At 36.8% G+C, this 20,972-nt stretch overlaps 1 protein-coding gene across 1 annotated transcript in view; it reads left to right on the top strand.

The window, feature by feature from the left end:
• The window catches only part of PRSS12 (serine protease 12), an 87,946-nt gene that overhangs the window by 12,130 nt on the left and 54,844 nt on the right, over positions 1-20,972 (top strand). The window contains exons 2-4 of the mRNA XM_072405767.1: positions 8,311-8,455; positions 13,444-13,616; positions 19,395-19,551. Coding sequence (XP_072261868.1) covers positions 8,311-8,455; positions 13,444-13,616; positions 19,395-19,551 — 475 coding nt within the window. The remainder of the gene's footprint in view (positions 1-8,310; positions 8,456-13,443; positions 13,617-19,394; positions 19,552-20,972) is intronic.

Below are 20,972 nucleotides of genomic sequence, written 5' to 3'. Positions count from 1 at the left end.
TATTTTTGCATTTAAATGACATATCAATAACTTATCATCAATAACCCAGCAGAAGGGGCCCTTCTCCTTACTGTTTTGTTTGATGATGGAACATATAATGTTCCTAGAGAGGATGGTACAATGTAACAGGGGATTTTTGAAATGAAAGTGAGTGTCTTCTGCTATTTAACGGTTCTCCAAGTCATTAATATGTTTTATGCAATGCCAGTCTAGGCACAGCAAGCATACTGGTTACATCGTTTAATTTGCAGTGCAGTTGGCATAGTACAAATAATGATTGATGCGCTCTTTTACATTTCTTGCAAGCACTTTTTTTCCTAAAGTCTGCTTGCTAGTTACAAATGTAATATTTTAAAAGCATCACAAAATGAGTTGTTTTCGTATTGTATAATAAAACAAAAAGGCTAATATATTTAACATATGTATAAACTATTGAATATTTAAGTGATGTAAAAAAGGGGAAAATTCTTTATATTTACTAAACAAACAATTAAAAGATTAACTGCAGTCTTGAACATTTCTACAGGTACCTTTCCTTTACAGAAAATGCTGCACAGTCTGCACTAGAAAATGAGGCAAATCAGATAGAGCCCACCTTACGCACTGATTGGCGGACATCCAGCATCATCTAGAATTTTTTCCCCATCCTTACTGTCACTGGCCCAAGCCTCATTCTTTGGCACTCAGTTCTTTCAATAACAGAGGCCCAGAATCACATGTAGGTGTTAAAACATCCACCCATGGAAGCTTTTCGATACTTGAATAACTCCTCCCAAGACCCTGTTCACTGCCCTTTGGACAAGTTTTGGGGCAAAGCACTGTGATGATTTTAGAGTGCAATCTCAGAAGGTGGGAGGATACAGTGGGGACCACTAAAAAGTGAGAAAAAGTGGTTTCCCCCTTTATTCTGTACTCCCCTGGCTTTGTCATCTCTCCTAGATACCTAGCGGTTCTAAAAGGGCTCTTGGAGGGAGAAATCTATTTATTAAAGATGTATACCACATTAGTGTTAAGATGCCAGAGAACAAATCCTGATTGCAAGTGAAGAGGGGAACTTAAGTTTATACTCACCTGTCCTTGTTCCATTGCAGGCATAGCCATCTTCTCCCGTCTTCTCTTTGTATGTTTCGATGTTGATTGGCCAGGCCAGGATAATGTAACTTTTCTGCAGGCGTGCAGGACTTTATTCAGTTCCAGCAACTGCAGGGGCAGCTAGGATGTGCTGGGTATCCTGACAATTAACGCTGATCTGCCCATATGCAAGTCATTGATTTTAAAAGATGAGGAGAATAATCAGGCAGGTAAGAATGTTTGCTGCAGAAGAAACATTGCCTGTTCCCTTTATGCAATAAAGTCCAGTTTAAGCACTGTAAATCTAGAAATGCTAAGAAGAAAGGAGTAGACGTTGAATTTGAATGGAGTTTGTGACTAGGTGTTGCTGGACTCGACATGTACTGAAGGGGTTTTTATTGTGTCCTTTCTGGAGAACCCTTTAGCCTGTGGTAGAGAAGGTAGAGAAAAGCAAAAAGAGTTCAAATGGTGATCCTAGCAAGATAAAAGGCACCACTGCTCTGTTTGTTGGAAGCTTATAAACATCTTGTCCATGAAATCCTGCTAGGTACTCAAAGAAGATAGAATTAAGGACTGGCATCCTTAGTTTGAGTGGAAGATTCTTTCCAAGTACAAAAATGTTACAAGCATCCCTGCTCAGTAGTGGATGGCATTTCCACCGTTACATGCCATTTAAAACCTAGTAATTCTGGTTGTTTAGCTGAAAATTTTTTTAAAAACATTAGCCCCTCTTCAATTTTCAGCTAGATAGTGGCACAATAGCTACTAAAACCATAAAATATTATAGTCTTTGATGTCCCATAATAATTTATACAAGGAACTGGAATATTGAAAAAAAAAATACCAACCAACTCCTCATATGCATTTATACACATTTCCAGAGGTGCAGTTAATCAATAATAAATGACTGAAAACCATCCAGTGTGGCAAAGTGCCTTGTGATTTACTATGAGTGAGTACATCAGTTAGTTTGCAGCTATGAATAATGTATAAAACGTTCTGATAGTTTATCGCGGCTGTTCTAGGACATGGATTCAGCTGACGGGTAGCATCTGTGATATTGCCTATAGTTAATGTATATGCCAGATGTAAATAAAAACAGGGACCTGTATATCTAAATTTTAATTTGCTAGAGGTTCTTGTAGAAAATACAATGCAACAATTATAACATGGATGGTAATATTATGTATTATTTAATTACTTTTCTACATCTCAATGTTGTAATATTTAGTAAAACCTACTTGCAATAAATCTTTAACAAATAAGATTCCAGGTTGCCTCTCTCTTTGCTCATTCCAGTGTGCTATCTCCAACAAACCGCTTTCAAGGGCTCTCTTCATTCAGATATGTAGTTTCATAGTAACGCGTGGGCATTATGTCACTCTCAAAGTAGTATTTATAGGAGACTGTATGGCGGAATAGTTTTTTGGTATTGTTAAATGTTCGCCATGGCAGTACCCAGCTCCCTGTGCTATTTTTTAACAAAGCTTGCTAAAAATAAAGTTAAAAAATTAGTATAATGACACCTTCCCGTTCCCTCAATATTGACTTTGGGCAACCTCTGTACACATCTCAGATTCTCACCTGAGACGAGTCCAGCCGTTCTTTTTGGCGGAGAATCATCTGATGTGTGTTCATAGCCTTAGTGCTCTTTGCAGACATTTTTATCTGTATACAGGCACCTAAAAGATGGCTGGATGATATTGCCTTGGTCTGGATTCAAGTTGACAAGTGACATTACAGGTAATAGACCAGAAAATGCCTGCATGTCTGCTCATAGTCTCTACCTGAAGATGATGTTAGAGTATCATAACCCAGGAGAGAAATTGGGATGCTGAGACGGAGTTTCTACCCTATAAAAGAAAGTCAGTGAACAGGGATGTGCAACTTCATGGCAGAATCCTGGCCATTTTTTAAATGAAAAATGTAGATTTTCTCCTCCGTAAGTGTAAACAGTGGTCAATCCTGATCAGTCATTCATTGATCCACCAGGATGGATCGACGTACGACAACGGGAGACCGCTGTACACATATCAGATTTTCACCTAAGATGAGCACGTCCATTCATCTCAGGCAACAATGATTTGATGTGTGTACACTTTGAGTGGACAGATTATTACATTTATGTGGCAATGAACTTCTAGATGGGCTATAAAATGTCACTAGAGCTATCAAGATCAAGTTTCTATAGTTTGGATTATTATTACAAGAATGGTACTCTGGCAGATCGTATTTTTTAGCCCTTTGTATTCAATAAGATTCAAGCTAACATTTTTATTGCACATATTAGAAAAATGATTCATTGGACTTTTTTTCAGGCTAGGAAGGCATTCTTCGTTTTAGACGCTTTTGATACATAAGAATTATTAGAGTAGTGCTGCAGTCTCAGTATAACCCTAGACTTCAATCAGTTTTCCTTACTCATTTAAACAAGAGCTTGGAGGCTTTCAATTTTTGGCACAAAATAGCTCTGCCCTCAGAAGCTCATTGAAAGCTACTGCCACCTAAATGGCTGAGAACAGATGGAACCCCAGCAGCGCAGCCTTTGTCGACTCTCACAGGGGTACAAGTGAAGAATCTTTTTCTTTTTGAAAGTGGAAAATCCTTTTAAATTACAGCTGTTACCATCTATATACTTTGAGCGGGATGATATATTCCCAAACTTAATGCCAGGTTAATTGAAATTTGGTGTCCAGGTCATCTGTATCAGGCCAGTGTGTCTGCAGCAAAAATAAACCACAAACTAATAAAAAATCAAACTCTTACTATGGATATAAATGCACTTCCAATGAACTTTACAAAACAACAAGTGAGAGATAAAAATATAAAAAACCCACATAGAGGTACATTAATCTGCAACATTAATGTATTTTTTATGGTCATATTGATATAAAAAGGCTTTCTGCTCCATACAGTGGCTGGATATAAAAGATGACTTAATCAATGAACTGTTCTACACTTCAAATGATTTGTTTTTCTGTCAGTTTCAGAACTTTGGTCATTTCCTTTCAGCAACAAAAATATGTGAAGCGCTGCCAGATTTCCGAGGGCAATTTTCGGACGTATTATTGATCCAAAAATATGCAATTTCCTGATAAACAGCTGTTGTGTTCAAATAACTGTAAAAGTTGATTATTAAAGCTAGTAATATATTTGAAGCCACCTAAGGCAATTTGCAGCGCAGGATTTGCTTGAACTTGTTGTTACTACTTTGTTCAAGAAATGGATTAAAATTTTCAACACAATCAAAAAAATGAATATTTTTAAGCATCATTCTTTGTAAGGTAACTTACTGTTTTTATTAGGTTGGTTGTTGATGGATGCAGATAAAGTGGAAAATAAAGCTGGGTACACACGTGAAATTATTGTCGTTGGAAAGGATCTTTCACGATCCTTTCCAAGGACTAACGACTGCACAATGCATGAACTAGTGCTGTACATACAGCATCGTTCTGTTCTATGCAGAGGGGAAGGGGAGAGGCGCTGTACACACGCCAGATTCTTGTCCGATATCGGCCCTGAGTGGATTATCGGGCGGGAACCTTTGGACATGTGTACGTAGCTTTAGAGTCAATTTTTAAAGCAGGGAATCTGACATTCAGCAAACATTCTCTGACAGTGAATCAATCACTGTAATTAAAAATACAAGCACCTGGTAGATTCACCTGCAGAGAATGTTTGCTAAATGTCAGCTTCTGTGTTTTATAAATAGACACCCTAAAAAAAATACTGATCTTGCCTAAAAATCAAGCTTTTATGTTATCATGAGTAAATCCTGTCTGATAAAAGATGTAGGGAGTAGTGAGGATACAATTCAAACAAATGTCAATTCACAGATTTTGTAGAGAATACCACACTTGAGAATTCCAGGTAATCATAATTAGTGGGAATACACTGCTTTACTTTATTCACTAAGCTGAGTAAATAATCACTGTGAACATGTGAACATGAATAAATAAACTCAGTGAAGTATGTTTCTCTGTAGATTTAAAAAAACGGCATGCATATTTGTAGGGTAATTAAAAATTGTGCAGTTTGTCAGAATTGTAAAGCCATTTACTTATCATTTGTAAATAGTATTTCTAGCTTTCGTTTCATGTATGTTCAGTTTGCTAGTAAACTTTAAATAATACTTTATAGCCAAACTGGTTAAGGATATTACACTTGCCCTTTTTGCTGGTTGAACAGGACCCTTCTTTATTTGACTTTTTTTTATATTGTGTTTTGCTGTATATGTTTCTTCCATTTCCTAATACTTACATTGTTCATTTTGGGCCCCCGTGTACCCCTTAGTGTTCCCTATTATTATGTTCTTTGTCTGTAGTTTTCCTTTTTTAATTTTTTTTTATTATTCTGTATAAAATGTATTTGTTCAATAAAAATTACCCTCAACCTGTTTTCTGAAGATTTTTATTTTTTTTTAGGGGATGGTCTAGCACACAGTAATACTGACTTTACTCCACAGTGCCACAGTTTTCTGGTCCTTAGCTTTCCAATGTGGGAAATCGGGTGGGCACTCCTACCAACAAACCACATCCTATAGTAAATGTATGGCGAATGGTCCTGCAATAATTAGATTGCAGGCATAAAGGCAAGAAGTAAGACAATACCAACTTGAGACTGGTATAGGCGGAATAGCTTCTGCAGACCAGTCATCAAGATCGGATATAGTAGTGATATAGTGATGAATATTTTAGGGCTAAGAATTATGATCTGTATTATTGTGTGCCAACCCATCACCTAGAAATAAAAAGTAATAAATTCTTCATCAGCAGGTACAGATTTGTACTGGCTAGAGCTATAATTTCAAGCTGTGATCCAAGTAAACATCTAAATACATAGTTGAAATGTAAAACGTGTATATAAACAGTTATTACTTGTCTAAGGATTTCAAAATATTTCCAGCCAATGTGAACCCATTCCTTTTGGGGTTCATACACCATTGTAAGATGGCACAATTTAGTGACAAATCTTTCTCTGTTGGAGTTAGATCTTTTTCCCACCAGAAGTGATGGGCTGCATTTTGCTGTAAATCAAGAATGCAGCTCAATAGGAAAACACATCACAATAAATCATTTTTAAAGTGCCACATTGGTGTGCACTAGGTGATACAGAGGATATACTCGTAGCATGGAATCACTTGAAATCCTGGGAGTAGGAAACCAATTTTTTCATTAAATCATTTTTTAAAGACTGCAGGGTTTTATTAACATGGAAGATCTGCTTTACAAAATATGTTGCATTGCAAAGCCCCTATGTGCTAAACACAACACTTCTGGGGTGACTAGGAATACATTGGTGCCTGTGCCACCTCCTGCTAGCAGGCTGCTGACTGAACATCAAGGGTGCAAAAAACATGAACTCTGCCTGTTCGTCTTCCTTCTTCTACAGCATGTTACTTGTCAGCACAGTGTGGTGCTTATAGTGTGAGTTTAAAATGATATTTTTTATAATCCAATTAAATTAAAAGGGGAGATTCACTTTCACAGCACTTGCTTACAAATTCAAACACAATTTTCTGTTTCATGGGGATTTTTTCGGTGCCTTACTAATAATAAATACATGAATTAAAAAAATACCCATCTAATTTATTATGTTACACATCTTAAAAACAATCATACATAGAGCTTTTATGCATTCACGTCAATGATTTCAATATTTTTCATAAATGGATATTGTATAATAGTTTACAACAATTCTTATGCACATTAAAATTTTCAGTTCTTGATGCGTTTCACCTGTAGGTTTCTTTGGAAGGACATGATATATCATCTGCATCAAGTTTCTTTTTTCAGACAATTCATTTCTCTTCTCCTGAGAATTAGTTATATGTAATGTTCCGGACCATTTGTAAAAAAATATTTTTTGCTTTTAATTAAGGCCGTGAGTCCTATTCCTGGTAAATTACCACCACTAATTTCAATGCCTTAGTCACCTCTCACCACAGTGCTTAGAAACCAAAACAAAAGAACACAACCTTTAACATTACATTTCCTTGGAGTCCAGTGTGGCAGAGAATTAAAAAGTGTTAACCACCTTAATCACATTGAATCACTCCTCCAGGGTCACAATATGACCAGCACTACCTAGTATTTAATTATTATATTTTTTAGTGGAGTTGAGCTTTTAAAAATGAAACTCAGGGCTGATATAAATGAAAAAATAATACACCATTAGGTTTGATTTTACATTCACATTGTATAATTTCCCAGAATTTGACTTGGTTTTAGCCTTTTGCAATCTACTGTAGAGCTAGGAGAGGGGAAAACAGAAGCAGCATAGGACACAAATCAGGTGGCTGCAAAGCAAGGTTCTGTGCAGATTGGACAAGACAGTAGAGAGATGAGCAGTGTGCACTTTTTTCATTGTCTAGAGTGGGGTGGAAAAAGTAGAGATAAATTAAGTCCTATCTGATGCCAGGCAGGACTGGATGGACAGAAATACAATCTCGGCAGGTAAAACATTTTTTATGCATCTATTTAATCTGTGTATGTAAAAGATTGCTTGTGCATGTGTATGTATACCCAAGCTATTGTAATTTATTCCTTTATGTTTGCAATTCACAGAAGCATTTTGTGTAAAATAGAATCATTGGATGATAACCTACTGTACCCTCCTATCAGTTAGCATTGTGTAGCTTTATGTAGACTAAAGAATACCTTCATTCTATGTTATTTAAAGGGGAGGGCAAAGTGTCCTGTAGTCATACCACACTTCCTGTCCTAAGGTGACAATGTTGTTTCTCCTTCATAGACAATGCTCAGTAAGTGTTGTAACTCTAGGGCAGGAAGATTGCCACTGGCAACAACCCCAGGTGAAATTAAAGAGAAAAGTTAAATAATGAAAAAAGAATGTATCCATCACACCTATTGACTGTAAAGCTGCAATATATTACATGTTTTTATTTTATTATTTTTTTTTATTAGGTTAAATTGCACTTTTGTACTTCATGATAAAGATATAAGATCCGGCATAACAATGGCCTTTTTTTATTTAGTGATAATAAACCTACAGTTATGTATAAGCGCAATTCTTTACATCTAGAAAACATTCCTTCTCAAATAGTTTTCTTGACCTTACAATTTATGGCTTTCCCCTTCAAGGTAACTGTGGTGAGAATAGAGTTTTTACCCTTGAGCAGATTGTCAGCATCAGGGGAATACATACATCTCTAACTCAGTGGGATGCCATTTATTTAGCTATAGTACATCATCTAAATGCATTTTTAACAATTAACAGGGTCAGTGCGTCTGCGAGGGAACCAGAAAAGCGAGTCAGAGGGAAATGTAGTGGAAGTCTATGTGAATGGTGCCTGGGGAACCATATGCAGCAGCCAGTGGGATGATAATGATGCCTCTGTCATATGTCGTCAGCTTGAATTTGGGTAAGTGTTTTTATAAACTTTATATTACGTAGTGACTACACTAAAGAAGATGCTGAGAAAATATAGAGGCTGCCGTTGCTAATTCCTTTTAGTCCATTTAAGTTGCATGGCTATTCCTGCTGATTCAAAGGCTGTAATACTTTCAATTAAAAAAAAAATAGGCAAATAATTCTGACTAACCATGCTGTATGCTATTTGTAGTCATTGGGCTTGATTTAATAAAGTTCTGTAAGACTGGAGAGGATAGGAGGTCCTTGGTGATCCACCAAACCTGGAATGGATCTGGTCAAAGGATTGAAAACATTTGCCAAAAAATTTCCAATTATTTTATTAAATCCATTTCAGGTTTGGATCACCCAGGTTCACCCTTCTTTTGTCTTGGAGAGCTTTAATAAATCTGGATATTTGAGGTTGGGGACAGCCAGAGGCATAGCAATTTTACAAGGTCAGAAATGTCAGCCTATATGTTTTGCTCAGTACATGTTTTCTTGTTATCTGCAGTATAGACATACTAGACGCATACTAAGAATTTTATTAAAGTTTTTTTGCAAATAGCAGCTCAGTTTGTTGTCTGTTTCTGACCTGAGCACCAATATTATCAACATGACATTTTATTTTTTCACACAGATAGCAATGAAGCCCTTCTCCTACTGTTCTTTGTATGTATTACTTGCGTGCAGGAACATCGGTTTCTACACTTGTCTTGTATAGCTCCAGCTGTTCTTTCTTTTTTGGACAGACAGTTTATATATTGGAACTACCAAAGTAGCCTTTTTGTGTAACTGGCATAAAGATCTAAATCAGTGGTTGTCAACCTTTTCGGACCCACAGACCACTAAATTTACTGGCTCCGGACAGTGCATGTGCGTGGAGCCGGGTGTCACTCAAAGGGGAAGAAACTTCACCCCTAGTGACCTCATGATTCGAGAACCCACCCACCACCCTAAGCCTGCAATCCGTACGGGGACATGGTCCGCGGCCATGGCCAGTGCGCCCCCTGTGGGGGGTCCTTCTCCTGACCCCACTCGGGGGTGCACTGGCCAGAGCGGACCGCTGGTTTGCAACCTCTGATCTAAATAACATTATAACACATAGCTTTAAAAATCTTTATAAAGATATTCTAAGAGAAACAGTTACCCATTGTAGGCATATGGAAATGCTCACAAATTTATCTTTTGCTCATAAAGTTCCTAACTGCAAAGGTGGGGGTGTGCAAAGGGAATATACTTTGCCAAAATATATTTGTATTCTAAATATATTTATATCTTGGGGCCCATTCACATATTCAGGTATTCTGTTGTGGTGGATAAATGTTAGCACTCAGCACATTAACACACATTACGTTAAATTATGTTGAAATTCTTACAACTGCTCACAACTGTTAAAGAAATACAGCACAATGCACAGTATCTGTGTTATAGTGCATCAGGCATTGCACTCAACTGTACAGTATAATCTACAACACATAGAACAGGGGAATTACTAATGTTTCTTAGCATGCTGCCCTAAGTTTTTGCTCCTCCCCTTCCCCTATGTGCAATGAGTTAGGCCATTTTTCTGAGCCTGCAGTAGTTAACAGGAAAAGTTGAAGGGCTTTGCAAACATGGGTGGGTTTTTTTAGGATGCCACAACACAAATACATATTAGAACATTAAATTTGGAACATGCATTTTAGAGAAGATTCAAAATGGCAAACTTTCTTTGTAAGTCTAAGTGGATCTACAGCCAGGGTGAAAATCTAAAAATTCCGTTCCAGATTTTATTGCTGTCTGTGTCTCCACTGGGGAAATTCACTCTGTCTACTGATGACAGAACATGATAAAAAATGCAAAATCTTAGGAGTATATACACACTCTAGGTTTTGATTGTCTGAAATAGTTGTTTGTAATGGTCTCTGGAGTAAATCTAAAGTGAGTACAAGTGTCCCTTGATTATGTTGAAGAGGTCATTTGTGATCCGCTATGTTACTAACGATAATTTACTAATGGCTTCTATTGCTAAACATCGCCTGGCCGAAAAAGAAGTCCCCATGCTGGAGGAGGAATCTAGGGTTGCTACAGTTGGCCAGGTCTAGGTTCATCAATGTTATCTATCCAAAATATTAATCACCTGACTACCTGAATATACCAAATGGTTGGTCCATAAATTAGTTTTTTCTTGAGCACGTGTATACTCCAGGCTGACAATGCAGGAATTCATTGGGCTCAGATTGTGAAAAATTGGCTCAAAGAGCATGGAACATTATTTTCACACTTGTTTTGGCCACCACAGAATTAAGACCTTAAACTTGTTGAGACACAGTGACATTGCATAAGATCATCACAGCGAATGTGTGGTGTAATCAAAGCCAAACGTGGTTCACAAAATATAACAGTATGTTACTTTTTTAAGGCCGGGTAATGTACTGTTGTATAACTATACATTTCAGCATAATGTGCTCATCTCAACCCTCTCCTTCGGGTCTACAGCCAACTTTCCTAAACTGTAACCTAAAAGGAGTTTTTGCAAATATATACTTAACATTTTTGTAGTTACTCGAACAGGAGGTGAGAGAAAACATGTTCTTTCCCATTGTAAAATCTCCAAGAAGGAATGTCCCCTCACTTCTTTTTTCCTCTCACTTCCTGCGTTGTCCCTGGGACAGGAAAGAAAAGATATTTTTCTGGTTTTGACTTAGTTAATACAAATCAGACAAAGAAGTTGAAGGATTTCATACATTTTCCCAAGTTAAAAAAAAAATTTGCCTTTTTTTATTATTGTACTGTAAGTCATCACACATGGGCTTTGTGTATTATGTTTCATTTTGAAAGATGAAAAACGATCCATGTGCATTCCAGTTGTACTTTATACCGTTACCAAACAGTTTCTGTTTATTAGCCAGATAGTAGCAATAAAATACATTAGGAGTTCCAAGTTCTCAGCATGGCTCCTGTGTGAACTAGGATCTATGTTTACATATATGGACATACCTTTGCACTTCATTTCACTTAGAGACATTTCATGCTTGTTTTAGGTAAATAAATTATGAAAACAGAATAACTGTTTTCTGAGCCAAATGAAAAACATATTAGCTAGAGAGAACTTTTATTTGGATTGTAAACTGCTGAATGCTTGACTTCCCTTTTCTCTAAAGGCCACTTTAACCAAGATGATGGTTGGCTGTTACAAAAGGTTCTCACAATAATGTTTTGTGCATATTAATAAATAAAATACAGCTAGTATTTCCCTAATAAGCAGAATGATTTGTATAAGTAGTTCTCTTTTAAATTTATTAACAGTTAAATATTAGAAATAAGTAATTGTGTTTTGTGTGTTTTAATGATTTATACTGATACATGGTAAAGCAGTTCAGTTTTTACCCTGTACTCTTCCATGTAAAGCACACCTTTAACACCTTTAGTATTTTTTAGCTTGAGATAGGGTGGAGCAGGGTAAGAACCTCCATGCTGTGAGATTCATTGTCCACAACTGCTACATGTACTCTAATACATGTTATGGGGGCTTGTTTGGCCCATGTATAATGCTTAACATATAAAGGAATTGGCTAAAGTAAGTCACATACACCTCCATTTGGGTATCAGGTATACAAAGTACTCCTTACCTTCAGAGGTTATCCACTTTAGTTCCACTCTTCTAGCTCTTCTGTTCTGAAACTTACGGTAGCTCCCAGAAAGGCAAGCCCAGCCAGCATATCCAGAGAGGATTGTAGGATAGACATATTCTTTTGGAGGGCAGTGGTTACATGGACGATGTGCCCTATAGGCCTCCCACCTTTTCAGGAGATCATCTCGCTTCCTTACCCTGCATCTCTGCCTAAACCATGTTTGCATACATAGAATTCTGCCTTTCCTCCTATTACCAGATCTGCACACTTGTTCTAGGTCATTAGACAGTGCTTAAGCTAGAAGCATGGGTGTAGTCATAAAAAAAGCAGGGGGGGGCACAGTACTATGCATGGCGAGCGTGCATTTGAATAATTGTTATGTAAACATGCCTGCCCCACTACACCCCTCCCAATGTGTTATTCAAAGGGAAAGAAACTTCACCCAGAGTGATGTCAGGATACCAGAACCTGCCCACTCTCCCATTGCAGGTCTGAGCTTGTTTTGGGAGAGTGGGTGGGTTGTGCTCAGAGAGATAACCTGCCCCCTGAGCCTGCAAATCCATATGGCAGACATGGTCCGCGGTTCTGGCCGGTGGGTTCCCTCCCCAGCAGGGTCCTTCTCCTTTACGCGCGGGGGGGGGGGGGGGGGGGGGGGGGGGGCATTAGGGTTGGTTTAATTCTGCTGTTTCTTTGGTGGTCTGCGGCTCTGGCCAGTCCGCCTCCCCGCGGGGTGGGGGAAAGGGGGGGGGGGGGGGGTCGATGGATCGGCCAGAGCCACGGACTATCTTTGCAAAATAAGAGTGGGCACGCGTGGCCATTCCCGAAAAAAGTGAGGACACGCCATTCCCACCCATGTCTGCCCCACTACACCCCTGGCTAGAAGGTCTGAATAACTTACCTCAGTAGCGCAAAGTTATTATTTCTCTCATACTGGAGACTACCCCTCCACATTAAGAAGGGTTTGGATGGTGAGTTTAATATTTATTAACAACTGCAAAATGCAATGGCTGTTTGGTAAGACTTAATAATTTTATTGAGATAATAACTATGCCATACATTACCTTATTGCTACTAAATATTGTTAAATTCTCCTACTAAATAGTTGTGTTCTTAATCTAATAAAGTAGTGCAAAGTGCATCCATAGAAATCTGAAATATTTAATTTTACTACTGTAGAGGTAACTGTGAAAAAGATCAAATCTGATTGCTATGTTGTATCGCACATTGTGCATAGTAATTTCAAACTGCATACTTTATAGATGTAGCCCAGTATATTGTCTGATGAAACTGTTGTCTCTGCATGTGGTAGTTTGCAAAAAACTTTATTGTGAGCCACAAGTTAATAAAATAAATAACAAATTCCCATGTTTGTCTGTCTTTCTAGCAATAAAGGAGAAGCCAAGAAGATACCAATATCTGGAACAATTCCAGCTATCTGGAATGACGTACATTGCCGAGGCAATGAAGAAAATATACTTATGTGTGAAAAAAACATCTGGCTGGGAGGGGCATGTCCGCAGGAACTAGCAGCTGCAGTCACATGTAGTTCTGCCCATGGTAAATAAACATTGTTTAACATGCAATTTCTATCTTCAGGGAGTGCTTGGGTTTTGGAACAGAAATATAAGACTGATAGTCCACTATAAGCAGCTGTCATATTGGTTCTCTTCATCCTGCAAATATGTAAATGTTTAATGTCTAGAGTTACTTTTTAAGATACAGAATTCTCTTTGCTACCTTAGAAACCAGGAAAAAAAACATGCTTTTTGCTAATAGACTAGTGGAATGTCTAAAAACAGTTATTGTTCTTACTTTGGATCTGATATTTTAAAGTTCTCCAAGACTGGAAAAGATAAACTATCATGGGTGAACCTTGGTGATGCAGCAAACCTAGAATGAATTTTTAAAATGTACTTGCTATTCGTTGGCAAATGTTTTCAGTCCCGGACCAGATCCATTCCAGGTTCCATTCCATTCATGAAAGTCTGTCTTCTCCAGTCTTGAAAAGCTTCGATGAATCACGTCTATTGGGCCTGATTTAATAATGCTCTCGAAAGCTGGGGAGGATACACTTTCAACAGTGAAGCTGGGTGATCCAGCAATCCTGAAATGGATCTGGTCCAGGATTCACTGATGAAAGTGTATCCTCTCCAACCTTAGAGAGCTTTAATAAATCAGGCCCATTGTGTTTATGTTGATCAATCAAACCAATATTTGATGCAGTATACTCAGATCACAAATCAGACACCAAATAAATCTAGATATGTGGGTGATGAACATCCTGATTATCTAGCTCCTTCTTCCCTTCCTATTCCTATCTTAACTGTCCATTACCCAGTCTTTTCATAAATTTAGTTTTAAGCCTTTTCGATCATGAAGGTTTAGCATAGAGAAAATTACCTTCATGTATATCCAAACCTTATCCCCTCTCCCCTTTAGAACATGTCCTGTCATTGTGTTTCCCTCTAACTAGTTCTTGTAGCAAAAAAATCAGATTCTATTTATGTAGGTACACCCCCAGCAATATATCTCGCTAAAACCTTTTCTATAGTGTGTGGACAAGCTTTCGGTAGCCAGCAGCAGCAGCATAGTATTGCTTGGGAAAAAAATGAATGTATGTAGAGTACGAACGAAATCAGCTAGGGACTTCTATAGCAGAATTCAATGAGACAAGGGATAAAACAGGAAATTTTATGTGTAATATATAAATGCTTAGAAAATGTTTTTGTTTTTAAATTTTGAACTGGTATACACTAAATTCTTAACTATAAAATGGATCTAATGTAGGCAGAAAACTATCTGGCAGATTACGAATCACTTTAAGAAATGATACAATTACAGGATTTGTTCTATAAGAGGAAATTGAAAATGTCCAATTTTCAGTAAACTTTGCACTAATATATGTGTCAAGTATATATCTTCGTATGAGCAACCCAGTGCTTTCTAAATTGGTACATACCGGTATATGCGGTCAGTGATATCGCTGCATGCTCATATAAGCTTAGAGTTCTCTGGTTTGATATATCTGCACATCTTAGAATGGACACAGTTATGAAGATGAGCATCTGTCTGACCAAGAACAACAGGTGGTGACATATCTGCTCATTTTCACTGGAAATTATTAAAACCATGTGTGAATTTCAGTCATTGTGAAAAAGAATCAATCATGCGTTTAATGCACAAACCGTAACTTCCACAGCCTCTCCCCCACCCCAATTAACTGATTGCCTACCAGGAAAAAAATTTTTTTCACTTGACACCACTTGATACTCTGACCCCTGAATCTATTCTTCAACCACAGTGCATAAAGTAGGGTGGGCAAAATTAAATTATTGCCTGGAGATCAGATTTAAGGAAGTTTATTTCTTCAGCTTCTTAACAGTTGAAAAATTTCTCTGTATTATAATAAGCATCTATGATGGTTGGAAGTGCTTTGTGCCACCTTTGATACAGACCTTATATTTGGTTGGACCTGAGCTGTGTTTAGCCATTCTTGGTTTGCAATATTTTTGGCCTACTTATATGCATCCCATTCCATAGATGTGCACTGTTGCTTTTACTGATTTTGTTTTCCTGTTGAAAACATTACATTACACAAAAAACGAACACATGAAAACTAATCAAATGTATACACAAAAATTGTCCTATGAGTCTAGGCATGAACGTGTGTAATTGTGGATAGATTTCTAAAGTTAAAGCTGCTAATATTTTTGTTCAACCTTTAAATAGAGTTGTGTTTTGTTAAATATGTAAGTATGTGAAGTTTAGTAAATGTACAATCCCTGCTTGCATTTACTGTCCTTGCTGCATGAATGATGTGTATACACTGATGTAGTGTTTTATAAGTAATATAATTTCTTCTCCTATGCTGTGTCTAAACAGTAAATATGAATCAGCTGACCGAAGCCCAGCCCTCTGTCATTTATTATTATTATTATTATTATTAGTAGTAGTAGTAGTATTATTAATATTAAACAGTATTTATATAGCACCAACATATTACGCAGGGATGTACATTAAATAGGGGTTGCACGTGACAGACAGATACAAACAATGACACAGGAAGACGTGAAAATCGTGCCCAGAAGAGCTTACAATCTAGTAAGAAAAACTGTAGGCACATCTGATTTGCACAACCTTGCTTCTCCTTCTCCTATGCACAATATGCTTTCACATTATGGCAATTTACCTCCACTGCACCAATGTCCATGCTCCTCTTGGTTGCTGACAATTCCTTCCTCTCCATGCTGCTCAGCTGTATACAATAGAAAACATTGCTTACAGTGGGTAGGAAAGTTTCCTAGACCTAAAGAAACTTGGGGGTAATTTTTTAAAGCAGTGAATATGATAATATTCATTAAACTCTGGTGGAGATTCAACCACAGCCATTGAAAACACTTCAATCTGGAAAATCCGTCATCATAGAATGTTTGGTGAATGTCAGATTCACTGCTAAATAAAAAGACCCATTAGAGAGTTTCTTCTGTTTTATAAAAATCCAGCTGTCTGCTTTTTTTTTTTTTGAAATAAGAGTTTAATTCTGCTTTAGGTGGCCATGTACTCATCAAATGTTTAGATAAAAACTAGCTTCTCTTAAATATCACACTGTTCAATCCCTGTCCTAATCTTTATGGTCTGGCTTATTAGATGGGTCGTTTTTCATCAAGCAATTCTTTATGGCCAAGAGTGTTTACTTTTTTTAGCATTTGTAAGATGCAGAATATTAAAATGCACGCCTGGTTCTTGAATTGTCAATGATGACAAAATGTCTTGACAGTTAAAGTGCTTGTGTTTTTTTCATTTTAAATTTGCAACCTTAAGGCAGAATGTTTGAGCTGCTTCTTTAACACCAGATTCCATCTAGTCTTTTCAGATACACAATATAGCTATAAACAGTCAAAAAAGATGACACAACACTGTCAAAAGGCTGAGAAGAAAAAAGACATTTTGTCCCAGTAGGCGATTTCCTTGTGCATCAAACAGATCAATTAAGCCTTGTGAGGGGAATGCAGCTGTGTCCATTACAAGAGCTGCAGCAGCGATCTCATTTATAATTCAAGATCTGTACATTAAAACCAGAGCAGCGGGTTTGTGCCATTAAGTAACATATCAAAAGAAGACTAAAGGGTTCTCATCCTCCTAGTCTGATGTTGCGTCTTTTGTAGCATCAAATGGAACGATTACAGGGAATGCCCTCCATGCTCCCTGCTGTGGACCACTTATGTCTGTCTACTACAGGTTTTTGTTCTGATAAATGGCAACAGGATTGGGAAGGATGTCATACTGTAACACTTTTATTGCTTGAGAAATTCCCCACATTTTACTACTTTTATTGGCATTACACACACACACACAAAGTTAAAAAAGGTTTTCTTCAACGTAATATGACTAGATTTAAGGAAGTTTAAAACACAATGTTCCTGAAAGCAATGTAGGATAATTACAAAGTAGGATTTTAAAGTACAAAAATGTATAATAAAGTGGACCATGCTGTGAGATTTCAATCATAACAACAACAAAAATGTATAAAAACCCTTTTTATAGATCGGCCAAACCATATATACAGCTTTGACACTGTTGAACCTTCTTCTGTCTTTAAAGTGCATTCCTGTTCTAACTCCATGGAGAATCCACAAGAAAAAAAAACATTATCATAATGCTGGTTGACATTTTGATTATTACTTTATTTCTGATGTATGAATTCACTTTCTTATTACTCTAAACCCTGAGTGGTTGTTTCAGCTATCCTAAACTAGTTACACCTTTGCAACTGACACTGTGCAAGCATTTGTTGGATATCCGCTCACAAAAGTGGGCCTACATTTTCTGTTAGAGTTATGAGATTAAAGGACACTAGTAAAGTAGAAAATGTTTGATCAATTAGTTAACTAAGTAGCGGACAGAAAAGGAAGAACATATCATTGTTGAAATTTTCATTATATATTTTGTCCTGTGAAAAAAAAAAACAATTTTTTTTACCGCAATTTAACATTGTTTAAACAAATACATATGGTTAAACATTCTTTTTTACCTGATGCACACTTGTTCCAACAATGAGAGCATATACCCAAGGAGGATGTGGGAGAAGGGCTATGATGAAATCTGGAACCCTACTTTATTGGGGTCAACTAGATAGCCACCTCACTCAAAAAGTACAAAAATATACCTTACCCATTGCAATAAATAGTTAAAGCAAATAAAAACACCCACACATTGAAAAAAAATATTTTATTCAACTAAAACCACAGATACAGACTTACTAATGTTGGAGTGAAACCATATCATGTCCAGGAGTGTATTTATACACCATGGCCTGATAGTGACGTTTACAAATCTGATGTTAATAATGTCACATTTTATAATGCCCTATGCTAGTACCACAGCCAGGTAAATCTGTCATTTAGATTCTGGAATGCAGTTTGTCAACATCAGCATTCAACATATCAACATGATTGACAAGGATTAAATTGCCGGACTTTGTGATCAATGTGGATTTACATTTCTGGATGGCATGATTGATGAGGATTTTGTTCTGGAGACATAAAATGTTTATTTGAAGTTTTTAAGCAGGTATGCATATGTGTTTGTGTTTTTATTTAATTTAGTGATTTTTTTAAGGTGTGGGTATTTTTATTGCATTTTGCATTTATTTACTACAAAACATTCAGAAAAGAAAAAAAAAAACATTACAAACAAATACACAAACATAAACAATAGTACCAAACGAAAGGAAAAAGTATACCTTCATATCACAGTCATCCAATATAATTTCAGATTGAAATCACTAATATAATGTAAGGTGTGGGTATTTTATCTTTTACTCTTGGCAAGAATGGGTATGGGGGTACTCATTTTTCTGTATTAACTTTTCTGGGAAAAAAATTATTTCAATTTGTGAATGTGGATTTAAACTTTTTTTTAGGTATTAAAACTTGAACCATGTAGAAAAATGGCACTTCTACTATTTCTTTCCCTAATTTCCTAATGGTGTTCTAAGGGTTTACTAATGATGTATATGGTGGACCATACTTGTACTATAAAGATATGGGCTGAAATGGTAAGTTGTAAACTCCATCAGAAGTAACAAAGCAAAGCAAGAGTACAATAGGGAAACAGGAACATGGTGTTATCACTTAGGAGGTGCCAGAACAAGAACCTTCATGATAGGATAGCCTTGAACTCCTGTTTCTTGAAAACTTAAAATTGTTAAAAACAACTCTTGAAATTACATTACCATGTTAAAAAATATGAAATTGTGGGGTAACATAGACTTTAATGTAATATTGAAGGATAAAAGTGTTCACAATGTTTATTATGTTCTATTTAATTTTGTAGTCACGGACTCTGTGTTCATTCCCACCCGCCTCGTTGGTGGAAGTTCACCTTTCGAAGGACGGATTGAAGTGTTTCATGCTGGTCAATGGGGGACAGTGTGTGATGATCAATGGGATGATGCTGATGCTGAAGTGGTCTGCAGGCAGCTTGGATTTGGGTGAGGATCTTGTATTATGTCATAGCGTTTTGTTAAAGCTGGAATTTAGAACTGCCTAAATTGCAATTACAATAAAATATCTCCCTACAAACTAGCTTATAATGATGTTTATACAAAGGAGTGCAATGTTAAAAAAATATTTGTGTTCCTAATTGTGACCTTGCAAAGCTTACATAAACGTTCACTAAAGAGCTTGCAGATGTGCTAGAAACAAGAGTTCACAGCTGAGAAAGGTTATTATTCCATCACAATAAAATTGATATCCAGTGGAGCAAAAAGCTTACATATTAGTATTATATTTAGGTGTACCAACGTCATGCCTTTTTCTTCTAATTACAGGTGCAAAAGTATTTTACTGTATGACTAACAGTGGGCCTTATGTTTAATAGTTTATATACTATCAACCATTGGCATTCTAATAACTTCAAGCTTTATGACTTGAAGCTTACATAGAATTACAAGCTTCCCATGACTAGAAGTACTAGGCATATCTATTCAATCCTGTTGGTTAAACATAGTGGCTGTCGTGTGAAAGAAAAACAAATATGTTCTTTGGGGAGTTAAAGTGGAACTTTGAAAATTTGTGATAAGACAGGCGCTTCTGCAATACAACCATTAGCAATACCTCCCAGATTGCCGTCTTCCTTTTACAAAAAACATGATGCAGGGATTCCTGGCATGTCCTGGCTTCCTCTGCAGTTGCCAGGACTGAATGAGCTCCCATGAACTTGCATGGGGGTTAGGTCATTCCAGCCTGGCCAATCAAGGTGGCTGAAAATTGAAACTAAGAAGAGTAGAAGAAAAATGAATAATAAAAAAACGGGATCAAGCAGGTATCACCTGTCCCTTCTGCTATAAATCTTGCCTGGTTCCAGTTTTTATTTTGGGAGTTTAGTTCTGCTTGCACATTTAGAAAGTTTGTTTTCAGGAAGTATTTGAAATGATGATGATTCATTTATTATTTATTTGATTATTATGGTACCATCATCCTCAATGGCGAAGTGCAGGGTACAATGTAGACAATGATGAATGCCATAAATAGATACATCGTTTGTGCGCAGTACAAAATGAACACTCAGCAATACACATACCTAGATAATTCAGAGTATGATAATGTTAATAAATGTTTAGTGACTTTGGATTCTGTTAAGCAGTGCGGGAGATGTCAATGCTATATATTTGCATACCTACATATATAAAATGTTACTATTTATATCACATTGCATGTTTCCAAGTTTTCCTTTCAACTATTTCTAGTTCATTATGAATCAAACTGTATTTTCTATATATAAGGGATGAACACATAAAAATGGGTTATTATTTATGTATTACTTTGGAGTGCTGATTCATCAGAAATAGAAAATAACCACAAGAGATGAGCAGTAATTCATGAAGATGTGATTTTATGTAAAAGAATAAGA

Source organism: Pyxicephalus adspersus, chromosome 3 (assembly GCF_032062135.1).
Source record: "Pyxicephalus adspersus chromosome 3, UCB_Pads_2.0, whole genome shotgun sequence".
In the NCBI taxonomy this organism is placed as follows: Eukaryota; Metazoa; Chordata; class Amphibia; order Anura; family Pyxicephalidae; genus Pyxicephalus; species Pyxicephalus adspersus.
The sequence above is the reverse complement of the archived record's forward strand: the minus strand, read 5'-3'. Positions and strand labels throughout refer to the sequence as shown.